Raw genomic sequence first — 13000 nt, forward strand, 5'->3', positions numbered from 1 at the left:
GCACTTTCCAACGTACCTCCGACAAGATGGTAACGGCGAGCGATGAAGTTGCGTAACAGAATGGAAGCATCAACACGCTCGACAGGACTTTCTATTGGGGAGAGCCAGATGAACAGGGCCCTTTCCTTTCCTCCTCAACCTTGGACCCTATCGGCTTTCCCGAGAGGACAATGCCCGCTTCCCAGAGCAACTTGCACAGCGACCACTAGACTTGCTGGTAGTCGAGTTCGGAGACTGACCCCAAGGTCAGCTCCTTTAGATCTCCCTGTACTGTGCCTTAATGGCAGCGCGAAGAGCGGTGCAGGCGAGGGCAGCTGACGAGGCTCTTTCAAACTGAGGACATTTCAATGTAGATTATTGGGAAAGTAATCCGAGAAACACGCCGAAGGGAGAGCGGCCCTGGATTGCACCAGCTTGCCCTCCCGCAAATAGACGGTGGCATACTCGCCGACATACTCGCTGACATACTCGCTAGCCACGGATTCGCTCCTTTTTTGGATGTATCCCTCGTACCATTATCGCAATTTCTTTAGGGAGAAGAGGAGTCTCTGGAACGAGCCGACACACAGAGCCCGATAGCCTTCCTCCCGTGTAGCCCTTTAGAAGCCATCTTCGAGCATCTTGACCAGCTTTGTCGACCATGTTCGAGGACGGACACGAGACGATTACGGCTTCGCCTTGGTCTGCCCTTGTCTAGTATTGCTGCCCTCAGGTGCGCCGTCACCGCAGCAGCCGTCTTCGCCGACCCATCGAACGGTATCGGCGGAGGTGGAATGGCTGATCGAACCCGGACTCCAGTTCGATGATGGCTTGGCTGCCGTTGCGCTGACTTGAGCGACCCCGGAGTCTGGAGTGATCCCCAGCGACCGGTTTCCCTCAACGCGAGTTTCCTCTCCGGCTGATGGCACTCGCGGATGGTGAGGACCCTCACTGCCAGAGCGAGGAGCTATGGATAAGAGCTCATCGTCCCCAATCTCGAACGAGTAACGCCGCCGCCGGCCCTTTTCTCTCAACGGCGGACCCAACAAAGATTGCTGACTCTGCTGACCTGAAGACTCACCAGTTCCCTCTCCCGCCCTCGGAAATTCCCTATTGCCGTGATACGCTTGATAACTCGACTCGGAGCAAATCGACTGCTTCTGTCTACGCTTTCTCGGTCGATCATTCGATTCACCAGAACAGCTGATTGAGGAGTGGACGAACTCTTCTCCTGCATCGGTTTGCGAATCCGACGACGGTGTTGATGACGACGAGGACGACGATTCATTGCCGATTGACGAGGACGAATGGCTTTCGAGCCCGGGTCTGACGGTACTGTCAGCGGTAGGATTCTCCTGTGCTTTCACGGCGAACGGATCTCGTTCTACGATGGCCACGGGAGGTTGCCGGGCAGCTCTCAGCGTGTCTCCGAGAAAATCGCGTGGTTCGGGAGCACCTCGCGGGTGAATAAGAACTGGAGCGGCTCTAATTCTGCCCTCTCCCCGTCGCTGATGGGCCATTCGCTCTTCGAGCTCGCGTTGCTCCAGAATACGGCTCAGAGTAACATCGTTCTGGGAATCGAGGATTCTGGGGATTGAGCCTCGAGTCCACTTAGTTTCCGAGCACAACACTTTGAACATATTCATACGTACTCAGGGTCCTATAGCTCGTTGTTTCTTCGGCAAGACCAACCGGTTGTGTTCCAGAATGCGGTGCATGCTCCTCTCCGGTGGTGTCTGTTTGACTGTTGTCAACTTTTCCTCTCATAGGGACTATTGTGCGGGACAAATACCTTGATCGTGCAAACCGTTCAACCGCTCCAGCCGAGCGTGGAACCGCTTACTTCCAACCCGGTCAACGAGGCTCCCATGGCGGGCCAAGGCAACGCTGGCCACGCCGTCCTTGCTCTCCTTCGCCAGTGAAAGCTCGAGACGCTTGACCTCTGCCTTGTAGGCCTCGCTAGTCTCCATCCACTCCTTGGTCATGCCGCGGAACTGGTCGAGCTCCCTTTCGCGCAGGTCTTTTATCTCAGCGAGCTGTTCCTCGACGTCTTGCAGTCTCCGTGTAAGCTTATAAAAGCCTTCAATAAGGGAGAAAATGCACGAGTGATAACTGTCTGGCTTGTCAGCGGGTCAAGTCGGCCTTCTCTGGGACCGGGACAATGGGAGGAGGAAGAAGGATTCTCACGTCGGATCCAGCCTGTCCCCGGGTGCCATCCTCGTCATCACGCTGCTCAGCATCTCGGTCATCTGCATGACATTCGGGTTATGCCATGTTCTCTCACCTCCCCCCTCACCGTCCCGGCTCTCCCTCCCCGCGCTCCTGCCGCTCCCGCTCCTGCTCCTCGTTCCAATCTCCGTGCCATACCACCCGTCCGCGCAAGATGAAGGGGAGCCATAGTCAACATCAGTCAGCGGCAGCATAGCCAGAGACGCTGGGGCGCGTATCGTCGGGTCGTGCTCCAACTTTGCCACTGTTGCTGCTCCGTTCCCAGATCTCGAAGAGAGTTGCCAGACATGGCTTTTACCGGTTCCGCCCCCACTCTTACTGGTGCTGCTCTTAAGATTGAGGAAGCTCGACACGGTGCGGAGTGTAGCGCCGGCGGATTTCCGGTGATGGTGTTGATGATGCTGGTTCTGGTGATGGTGAGAGTGATGACCAGGCCCCCTAGGCGGAGACTCGTTGGTGGGAGAATCGGTCGAGGTAGATATGTGTGTCAGGACATTATGGAAGGTTTGGCGGGTCTGCAGTGGCGGTGATTGTCGCTGTTCTTGCTGCTGCTGCTGCTGCTGCTGCTGGTTTGTGTTGCTGGTGTTGGAGCGGCCGAAAGGGCGGAACCAGCTGCTGGTTGGGTTCGTATTGTCGGCCATGGTTCTGTTGCGTTAAACAAAAGTGGTAAGCAAGCGAACGAAACTGCCCCCTTATCCTATTGAGCAGGACAATTCGAGTCACAGTTTTCTGGTTGATCGAGTGTGGGTAACGAGGTGAACTTGCGAAAGGGTTGAAGAGTATGGCTGTTAGAGAGAGAATGGACGAAGGCGGTGGATGATGAGCTTTGCCAACTTACCAGAGGGAGCGATGGGATTTCTTGCAGGAGAAAGTCACTTCGTGGCAGCTAGCGGTTGAAGGTCGGTCAGGGGCCGTTGTAAGGCAGGCACCTATCCCTCGATATCGGATTAGATGACCAAGCGATACAAAAGGAAGGGGCAATCCACCCTCATTTACATATAACGAGTAACGGCACCTAATAACACCAGCCTAGAGCCGGGGAGAAACCGGAACTTACTCAATCACCTGGGGCTGAGTTTTCACTTCCGCATCGACACGTCACTTGGCTGCGAGAAAACCTCGTGAAAGGGCCTCAAGACAGAGGGGGGTGATGCCATGCCATGCCATGCCATGCAGCCTCAGCTTCATACGATGCAACATGCAGGCACAAAGGCGTTGCCCGACGTTCATCCAGCATAACGGGAAAATTCATCGGAGTTTATAAGAATATATCTATCTTGACTAGTTCAACGACTAGTTCAACGACTAGTTCAACGACTAGTTCAACGCCTCGTGAAGTGCCGTCTCTGTCTCGATTCTACTTCACGGGGTTAGGGACAGGTCGCTTGATGGACCTGACAACGGCGAGATTCAGGTCGGCAGGCCCAAGATATAAATCACTCGGAATCCAACTCAGACCAGGCACAAACACATAAGATGCGTGGGGCATCACTCCTCTTAGTGGGAGTTAAGCCAAGACTGAAACCTGTTATTTTATACCCGCCGACGCCGACGCCAGCATGGAAGCTCGTTTCTGTGCCGCATTCCAGTCTTATCATTGAATTCGACGATGGATCGAATCCACATCACTCTCCCTTTCCACCCGGTCAACACGGTTTTGCTGCATCAGCAACGGCCGAGCCCAAGTCAATGTTGTCGGCCGGAAACCGTCACTGGTCCGTTTCCTCAGCGGATATCTGCTTTCGTCATTTTATTCGAGGGGGGAACCATGGGCAAGCCCCTTCGTGGCCATCTCCTATCTCGTGGCCATCTGTGAAGGGGTGGATGTTTGAAGCGACGAGTCTTGCCCGTCGACGACCGCAAAGCACACTCGCCATCTAGTTTGGCACGGTGCCGCTGGGCGGTGACTGGCTCCTTATTCTCCCCTTCCCTCCCCCACCCCCAACACCACTCTCTTTACAGCTAGGAAAACATGTCTTCCGCTTTTTGTCTTCGCTTACCCCTCCCCTCGAGCTTTTCGGCAAACAGTTCCTTTCCGGCGTTGGTGCCAAATTTCTCGGGAAACAGTTCCCTAACCGTTGGCCCGGTGCCTTTGATGGCTATGCCCTGGTCATCGCTGCGCTTGTTTGCCATGCCGCGTATGCTAAAGCCGCCCGTGCTTGGTGCGGTAATCCGGTCTGCAAGACTTGCTGAGGCGTGTGTCAATGAGCGAACCGAGTGAGCGGGGTTGGTGGTGACAGATTTGTCGTTGTGAGAGAGAGAGAGAGAGAGTGTGTGTGTGTGTGTGTGTGTGTGTGTGCGTACGTGTTGAGACTAGAGCACTTGCGCCAGCCTCGCCGCGAGAGAGAGTCGAGACATACCAGTCGTCAACACCGTCGTGTCGTTGACCTTATCCATCTGCGCCGTACCGCCGCCAGCACCCGATGGATTGATCTTGGAAGGAAACAGCTCTTTCTTCCTGTTGATCTCCTTAGACGGGAACAACTCCTTGGTGCTGTTGTCGCGCGACAGGCGCTCTTTTATCGAGCGCCCCCTTTCCCGGCTGCGCATCGCTGCAGCTGCCCGCGCGGCCTCATCCAGATCCATCTCAGCATCCCCGTCGCGGTCTCGTACCGGCGAGGCGGACCGATCACGCAAACTGCGTCCCAAACTCCCTGATAGCTTGTCGGGGAAGAGCTCCTTGTCTCGATTTCGCTGAGCAGCCCCCCTGGTATCGGAAGAGCGAGACATGGAGCGACGCCTCGGGCGCGAGCGTCTCCGGGCCCGTGTCGCCAGCGCCGATTCGTCATCGTCGTAGAGGTTGACGTCGAACGACTCGGGCTCTTCCTCGTCTCGGGAATCCCTCCGCCTGTCGTCCCTTCTGTCCCTTCGGTAGCGGTCGTCCCGATCTCGGTATCTTCCCCGGCCAAGCTCACCCCGCCGTCGGCGCTCCCCGGGGTCGTACTCCGGGTGGAGCAGGTAGAACCGGCTGCGCTCCGCAGCCCCGGCTACTTTCTTGTCTCCTTCCACAGCAAATCGAACGAGCAAACTGCACTCGGGCTTTTGCGAATAGCTCTTAGCGGGTATGTTCTCGAGCGGGGGCAGCTGCGTCACGTCGGCGATTTCCACTGCCGCGAGCGCAACGAGAGCTTCCTGTGCTATGCGATCGGACTTGAAAATGTAGTTGGCACATGTGTCGTCAATCCACTCGACGCGGTTGAGTTCGCTCGTGCTGTAGTGCTCTGCTAGATAACCCTTGACGTCGTCTGGATTGAATGTGTCCAGCCCCTTGATGTGCACCTTGTACGGCACCAGCGCCTTGGCCTTGTCTGAGGCGTCGCCATTGTCCCCGCCGTTGGGCCCCTCCTCGACCTCTCCGGGTTCCTGAGAGGAGCGGCAGTCAGCGCATCGCACCGAGCGAAAGTGGGAATCAAGCCGCCAATTCGAACCTGTTCGTCTTCGGCAACCACATCTTCGGTGTATGCCGCCGGAATCGCAGGAACCGGCATGTCCTGGACGTCGTCGACGTCCATTTCAATGTCGAGATCCATGATGGGCGGGGATGTGCGACGCGACGCGCCGCGCGGGATGTTGATTATCGAGCGTTGTGATTCTTCTCGTAGTGCTAGAAATAACGAAATTAAAGGCTTGAAAACCAAAAACCAAAAAAAAAAAAATGTCTAGAGGATCGGGGACCAAGAGGGTATTTGAGAGACAAGTCGATCGTCAAGAAGGCCGGCTGCGTGACGTGATGAAAGATGCGATGTTGGGCCCTTGCAAGGCTGCCCTGCTGCTGCTGGTGGCGCGCGATCGGAAGTTGAGTGCGGAGTGCAATTTTGTATCTCAACGCCTTATCTGCGCTAGGAGATACATTGCAGTACTTAGTTAAATTGTTGCCGCACCTACCAGTCATTTAAGCTGTGCGGCCCGTGCCTTCCCCTTCGGATCCACTACAAACTACAGAGTACTATAGTTACTGGTGGTTGCCTACAAATATCTCCCGCCACGTAGTGGTTTAAGGTAGGTTTTCTGCAGTCCATCGCCTGTGGTTTCAGCACGCCGAATTTCGAAGACGGAAACCAAAATGCTCTGCGATATTCATGAGGACCCTCGCATTGGCTGAAACCTGACTGAGACGCTAGATCCAGAATCTCTAATACTATGTATGGGTGAAGCATCTACTCCCAGCCATGATTCGTAAGCGTAAGATTCACTCGCCAGCCTTGGCGGATCCCAAAGGCATGCCTCCTTCACTCTTAGCAGCCAGCTTCCGCGCCTTACACAACCGCCCAGCGCCTTCAATAACGAGATGCAGCCCGACAATTTGGGAGCGAATGGTTTCTCAAGTGTGCCTCTCTCGCGACCTTGATTTTCAAGGGCTGAACAGCAATATATGCGCATACTACCGATAATATGTACTCTACGGTTACGGTGTGCAGAATGGAGGTGTTTCGAGCGCTCTTTTCAACACGAGCCGGTTTCCATCAGACGATGGCAGCAGAAAGGATCTACGACCAAGCGTGGCGGCCAACATTGAGCGGCAACGGATGGTACCACCTGCTCCTTGTCCTCAACCCCTGTGTAACCTCACTCTTCTGCGCCATTGGTCCTGATGACTGGTCGCTTTAGCTCGGGCACACCCGACGAGGATTGAGACCGACCCGGCACATCATCCAATTGAGCAAGAGCAGGGGCCGCTGCCGAAAGCGGGCCGGCACTTGTGTGGAAGATCTTCTGCATCCAGCCAGGAAGGGAAAATAGACGAGCACCCGTTGTAGCACGATTGTTCTCCCTCCGTGCGCTGACATCGCGACGACATCCGGCTTGCTCCCCAAACAGTGTCACCACGCAAAGAGATCATTCGGGTGGAAGGGGGTAGGGAAGGGAGTATTCAGAGGTTTGATTCCAACATCCGACTCCAGTTGGGCCTTCGCAAACTGCGAACTGCAGCGCAAAGGCGCACATATCGTCTCTCCCGACCTTCGAGATCTGCAGACATCACCGTCATGGCAGGCCTTGTGTCTCGAGCACTCGCTGTCCGCCGCAATTTTCTCCTTAAAAAGGTAAAAGAACGCCGCGACCACTTCCAAGCAGTCCTCAAAACACCCGCAGAGTCTATAACATTACCCCCCAGTCGTCGTGCTCTATGAGCGACCCAGTCTATCTCATGTGCGCGTTCTGTTCTGTTCATGACGCATTTCAAGTTCCCGCTCTCACGCGGGCCCATGCTCGACAAATGGTGAATACGTATGTGCTTCCACCGCTCAAGCAGTCTTGATGGTATCCCTCCTCCGAATCTCCACAATCGACGCTGACGGCGGGGCAGGACATGGTCTCTTGACACGAGCCTCATCACCCATCATGTCTCCGGTGGCGGCGGCGGTAGAGGTGGTGTTAGAGGAGGAGGAGGAGGAAGAAGAAGAAGAAGAAGATGATGATGATGATGATGACGACGAGGACCCCAGTAATGCCGCGGCTGCACCAGAAGAATTCCCATCCGAGCCGAAGCTATTGGATCGGGACATCTCCGATAGCGGCCTCTTGAGCCCGGCCACGCCGCCCGCAGAAGGCGGCAGCGCGGTAGTGATGTCTCCCGCAGCGGGCCGGGCTTCGTCATCGACCGCAATGTCGGCGTCGTCAAAGGGATCCTTATCCAGCAGGGGGTCGTAGGCCCAGCAGTCCTCGAGCCCCTCCATGAACACGGGCGCGTGGCGTAGCGTGTGCCAGCTGATGGTGTGGTTGCGCATGGCGATGTACAGCGAGTCGATGACGCCGTGCGGGTCGACGACGGCGCAGTGGCGGCGCAGGAACTCGTGGTCACACGCCGGGTCGCCGCCCAGGACCAGGCGCGGGTTGCGGCGTTTCGGGTCGTCCAGCCGCCGCAGCATCGGGAGGCCCTGCAGCGTGGCGGCGTCGCACAGCTTCGCCTGCAGCGGCATCCACTCGCGCCCGCGGAGGAACTGCCCGAAGGCCTTCTCGACGGCCTCCTTGAACGAGGCCGCGTCTCGGCCTTGCACGGCTACCATGCGATGCAGGCCCCGCGAGAGGCAGCGCTGGTAGGCAGTCGTGTTGCGCTCGAAGGGCATGGGCACAGAGGCATGGGGGAGGAGGGAGATGTGGACCGTCCAGGGGCCGGTGGGCCGGACAGGTGGGGAGAGTGCCGGTCGCGGGGAGGAGGGGCGCCGACAAAAATGGCGAGTTGAGCGTTTGGCGTCGCGCCCGGTTCCGTCGCAGACTTCTGAGAAGGTGCTGGTTCTGATGGGGCCACCCTTTGGCGACGGGTACGGGACTTGGTGGGCGGCCCCCGCCCCTAAAGGGCCCAACGGGACGCTTGGGCGGGACGTGTCGGATGTTGACCTCCTCCGCAGTGGCCGGGCGGCGAGCGTCGCCGCGAGGCGCGCTTCTTCCTCCTCCTCGAGCGTCTCGGTCAGGTTCTCAATGCGCTCTTCCAAGCTTAGGTCCGCATCTCGGAGCTCGAGCTGTCCGGCATGCACCCTGTCGAGCTGCTCGTCGTGGTCGCGCAGCTTGTCGTATATGTGGCGGAGTTGCTCGTCGTGCTGCTGGCTCCTGCGCTCCGCCTGTTCGATAGACCGCCAGCTGATGCTGACGTTCCGGTAAGCCCCTTTTATTTGCTCCCCGACTTCTTCCTTGCTCTTCTCCAGGTGCTCCTCCACTTCGTTCAGCCTGCTGACGACGCTGTCCAGTACGTCCTCCTGCCCCCTGGAGAGCTGCTCCTCGAGATGCTGCAGCCGCCGCTTCAACTGTTCAAGCTCCTGCCTCTGGTCTGCAGAGACATCAGGCTCTCTGTTGTGGTAACATGCCAGATGGCCACATTCGCAGGTAGAGCCGGGGATGCCCTTGTTGAGTGTGAAGTTGACACAAGCACACCTTTGGCCCTTGATTTCGGGTTGGAGAAGGATGTATCGACAATGTCCCTTGGGCATCCTGCTCTCATCCGCGAGGCCGTTGGTTGGCGATTGCAACGATGGAGAAGCCGAGTGTGCCGACATTGCTGATATTGTTGGATGGCCGATCAACGCTCCGAGGGTGAGGGGCGTCCTGCGGCCTCGAGGGTGCCGCAGGTTGGCGGTGGTGAGGCAGCAGCGCGAATGGTGATCACCGGGATTGGGGTGGGCGTCGATGACATGAAAATAAAAGGGATATGGGGAGGGCTAGCGAGAAAGGAGTAATGACCAGACGACAACGTCCTATCGGAAATCACACATGGCAGTCAGGAGCTGAACTAGCCGGGTGATATCCATGGAGCGACGGTGAAATCGACACCAGAAAGGGGAAGGCCGCGGGGGGGGGGGGGGAGGAGGAGGGTGTGTGAGAGATATGGGGGTTATGGGTCTGCCCGCGAGGGTCCCCTGAACAAGAGGCTCTGTGCAAGCAGATATGTCGTGTTACAAAGGGCCTCCAGGCGGGCGACAACGCCGGTGTTATCAAGTGCCAATACGGGACGCGATTAGGGTCGAGGCAAACAAGAAACCAAGGAGTAGGCGGGCTGATAGACGATTTAAAAATGGCGGGGGGCCCCTCAGTGAAATCCTGGGGCTGCGGTGCCCGATCTGGCGGTATCTGATACCGAGCGTGCAAGTCTGCTTGCCTCGGGTTGCTGATAGGCGGGGAAGGCCAGTGCAGGAGAAATTCCCCAGATCCGACGAGGAGTCCACAGCGGCAGCGCGGCAGCTTCCCGGCGGAGCGTAGATAACGTTTAGACAAATCTGTGGAGAGACTGGCGTTCCCGATAACGGCCAGCCGAGTCGTTGGTGTCGCAGCGCAGAGGGCGGGTATTCTTGTGAGAGCCTATGGGTCCGTTGAGGCGAACAACATAAAAAGTGCCCAAGTAGGAAGGAAAAAAAAGAAATGTGAAAAAATGTTGACGAGATACAGGAGAGAAGAAAGACGAAGAGCAGGGCCACGGTTGGCGAGATCATGGGCTGGGGAAAAGAGAGAGGGATGATACCCAGAAGATAGGGCCGGCTGCTAGGATTTGAGCGAGATAAATTGCTTGCTGAGTGGGCAAGCAGGTACCAGGCCTGTCTCGGGGACGCGGCCGCGGGTCCTCGTCAATAGCGAGATACCGGAGCCTCTGCGGGTCGCATTCTCGTGTGGGGAAGTTCCTCCCAACGCGGCACTACGAGGTCCCTCCACGACTTGGCGGCCGTTGTACTTTTGGGCCCCCATCAACGCAGCGATTGCGCCAAGTGACGTGACAATTGTCTTCTGCAAGCCCGGGCCGCACCATGGCGATTCCGTCTCCAGTTCGTTTGTCCACCACTGCAATAATGTATGTACATATGCCCAGTCCATACATTTGTCCTGCAAGAGCGCAGTTCGCGTTCCCTGGCCGCCGAGCATGGCGCAAAACAATGAAGGCGGTCTGGCTGGTGGGGATTCTACCGTGCACTAGTATGTTGTGTGTAATACATTTTGCGGATCGACTGGGAAGTGGGAACGAACTGCCGCGCTTGTGAAGAAAAAAAAAAGCCTTTGCGCGAGCGTGGGCGGGACGTGGAGATGAGGCCGCCGGAGGGTTGTGGAAAGGTGGGCGCAAGCGGCGGCCGAGTTTAGTGCGTGTCAAATGTCGAAGGAAACGTTGAAAAGGGACGGCGCGGGCGCGGCAGCACATGGGCGTAGCCAGTGGTAGAACAGCCATGCTCCAAACGCCTCGTCCCCAGATCTCTCGTTTGCTGGCTAGTGAAGTGGTTCCGTTTGTCCCAAACTGGCCCGCAAGGTCCTCGCCGTTAAGTGCCTGAGACCCTCTTTCACGGGGCCGAAAGAAACTTTGTGAGTAGAACTTGAGGCAGCAATGACAGGGGTTTGGAGTGGAACCCAAGGGATGCCACATGGATCACCCACTGTGGGGGTCACGGTCGAGATAAGAGTGTGTTGCCTGAGGCTGCAGCTTCTCTGTGTTCCAGACGCAGTTTCCCTGAGCCGACATGCTTGGCTCGATCTTCTGGGCAACTTTGAAAGACTTACAAGGTAGGCACCTACCTCAGCGAGAGGTGGAAAGACTTAGGCTCAAAGAACTTGAGCACATCTATGCGATGCGATACTTCCAGTTGCTTCCGAGGAAAGTTGCACGGGGGAGTCGCAGACCTCGGTCGCTGCACTGACTCCCATTACTCCGTACAGTACACCTGCCTGAACAGTTTCCCATCCAGCTTCTTACTGGCCTATCGCACCATCGCACCTCAGCAGCCGGGTAAGCTCCCGTACTCCCATCCTCGACCAGTGCGATGCCGCATTTGGGCAGCTGCAAGATAAGCGCCTTGAGGCGCCCCTGGATATTTGGAGCGACGCGTCGTCTGTTACACGCCTCAATGTCGCAAGACTCACCGTGTCACAGACCACGACCGGGCTCGCCATCGCACAGCCAGCTACAGTCGTGCATAAAACTCTGCAACTTGTTATTGGTCTCGTCGCTCCCTTCCCTCCCCCCCCCCCCCCCCGGCAATTGCACACTCTGCCGTTGTGCCGCTGGATCGTCAGACAGCATTCAGCGCGCACCGTCTCGGCCTTTTGTGATCGTCTCTGCCACTGTCGCCCGTCCCAATACGCTGGAACGAAGAGTTGAGATCACGAGCATCCCAAACTCTCTAACCCCTGAGGGCTCGCTTGCTGTGTGGTACCGATAACTAGTTTTAGGTAGTCTAGTGTAGGATTGATGATTCTCGGCCGGGAGAAAAGAAACGAGCTTGTACTACGCATCCTTGCGCCTTATCGGGTACCGCAACAGTGCGTAGACCCGTTCGCCGTTGCGCCTTGCCAGGCGAGCTATATCGCGATAACGAGTCGCTATGGTATCAGAGTAGCGGTGGCCCGGCATGTTTCGGAACGGTCGTTTGTCATTCCCACGGCCGCAGCGAGCAACGACATTCGCAAGGCAGTGAAGCGGAGAAGCGTGATTCTGTTTCGCGCACGCCTTCGGCTCAACAAACAAGGTGCTTGAAGGCGCTGCCCGCAAAATGGTTTCGTGATTTGCGAGGCTTTAATCGCCATCCGGCTCCCGAGTAGCCACTCAACGCTTGGCCAATCGCCGCGCAGTCAAGGAAGACATGCAACGCCGAAACGCTGCGACAAACGGCACAAAACGAAGGTAGACGGCATACGCTTGTCACGGCGGCCTCCGGGTGATACCACATCATGCCACGGCGGGAAGACGACCCGGAGGACCCAGGAGTGCATCCTGTACACTACATGTGCAAATGGTACATTTGGTGAATGCTCCCGTCCCCAGACCAGCCGAGTCAAATATTCCGTACACGCACCTTGACGACGATGTAAAACACGCCCCAGGCCAAGATTCGGCTTGCGGGTCTGTCTGTAGCTCTGGATGGCTAGTGTGTAACGTTTGTCGAGCTTCGGGCCCAAAAAACGGTTTGTACGGGTATCTCCCGGGCGCGCTTATCAATCGTGGCATTGCCTTGCTAGGACCGGAGTCTAAGACAATCTTCCGCCAATTTGAGAGCATCATCGTGCTGTCAAGACTTGAAATCCAACATCTAGTGTACGAAGTCTACCCTAATGGGCCCATCCCGCCGCTCGTCTTGGCGGGCGTTGTGTCGTTAAGACCATTACCTAATAGAACACACCCTTGCCGTGGGGTCCCCAGGAGGAAGGCAAATCCCATCGCGCCGAATTGCCACATGCCCTCCCGATTCGTACAGGTTTGTCGCGAAGCGTAGGTATGTACCACCGTCAAGGTTTCAACGGTTTTAACCACGGGGACGCTGGTCCGTGATACGCAAGCGCGACCTCGTACCTGGAGAGCAAACGGACAAAACGGAGAAGAGATCGACTC

At 56.9% G+C, this 13000-nt stretch overlaps 4 protein-coding genes across 4 annotated transcripts; 1 reads left to right on the forward strand and 3 right to left on the reverse strand.

Moving 5' to 3' along the window:
• Positions 1–665: 665 nt before the first annotated feature.
• P884DRAFT_276270 (uncharacterized protein) lies at positions 666–2849 on the reverse strand (the record flags this gene model as incomplete). Its single annotated transcript, XM_069442939.1, has 4 exons — positions 666–1579; positions 1766–2091; positions 2167–2316; positions 2347–2849. 4 exons carry the CDS (start codon positions 2847–2849, stop codon positions 666–668), a joined length of 1893 nt encoding a protein of 630 aa, XP_069299386.1.
• A 709-nt stretch (positions 2850–3558) lies between these two features.
• P884DRAFT_257405 (uncharacterized protein) lies at positions 3559–4122 on the forward strand. The gene has a single exon (XM_069441146.1). It carries the CDS (start codon positions 3685–3687, stop codon positions 4087–4089), a length of 405 nt encoding a protein of 134 aa, XP_069299387.1. The 5' UTR covers positions 3559–3684; the 3' UTR covers positions 4090–4122.
• A 48-nt stretch (positions 4123–4170) lies between these two features.
• Positions 4171–5738, reverse strand: P884DRAFT_276271 (uncharacterized protein; the record flags this gene model as incomplete). The annotated part of the gene is made up of 3 exons (XM_069442940.1): positions 4171–4397; positions 4569–5571; positions 5637–5738. The coding sequence occupies 3 exons, from the start codon at positions 5736–5738 to the stop codon at positions 4171–4173; spliced, it is 1332 nt and encodes a 443-aa protein (XP_069299388.1).
• Positions 5739–7084: 1346 nt separating this feature from the next.
• On the reverse strand, positions 7085–9420 carry P884DRAFT_257407 (uncharacterized protein). Its single transcript, XM_069441147.1, has one exon. It carries the CDS (start codon positions 9195–9197, stop codon positions 7452–7454), a length of 1746 nt encoding a protein of 581 aa, XP_069299389.1. The 5' UTR covers positions 9198–9420; the 3' UTR covers positions 7085–7451.
• Positions 9421–13000: the final 3580 nt, after the last annotated feature.

The sequence above is a fragment of the Thermothelomyces heterothallicus genome (assembly GCF_042370625.1).
Source record: "Thermothelomyces heterothallicus CBS 202.75 unplaced genomic scaffold P884_scaffold_6, whole genome shotgun sequence".
NCBI classification, from domain to species: Eukaryota; Fungi; Ascomycota; class Sordariomycetes; order Sordariales; family Chaetomiaceae; genus Thermothelomyces; species Thermothelomyces heterothallicus.

Excerpts from the sequence above, each read along its gene's own strand:
- P884DRAFT_257405 (XM_069441146.1), top strand. The coding sequence starts at position 3,685 with ATGCGTGGGGCATCACTCCTCTTAGTGGGAGTTAAGCCAAGACTGAAA.
- P884DRAFT_257407 (XM_069441147.1), bottom strand. The coding sequence starts at position 9,197 with ATGTCGGCACACTCGGCTTCTCCATCGTTGCAATCGCCAACCAACGGC.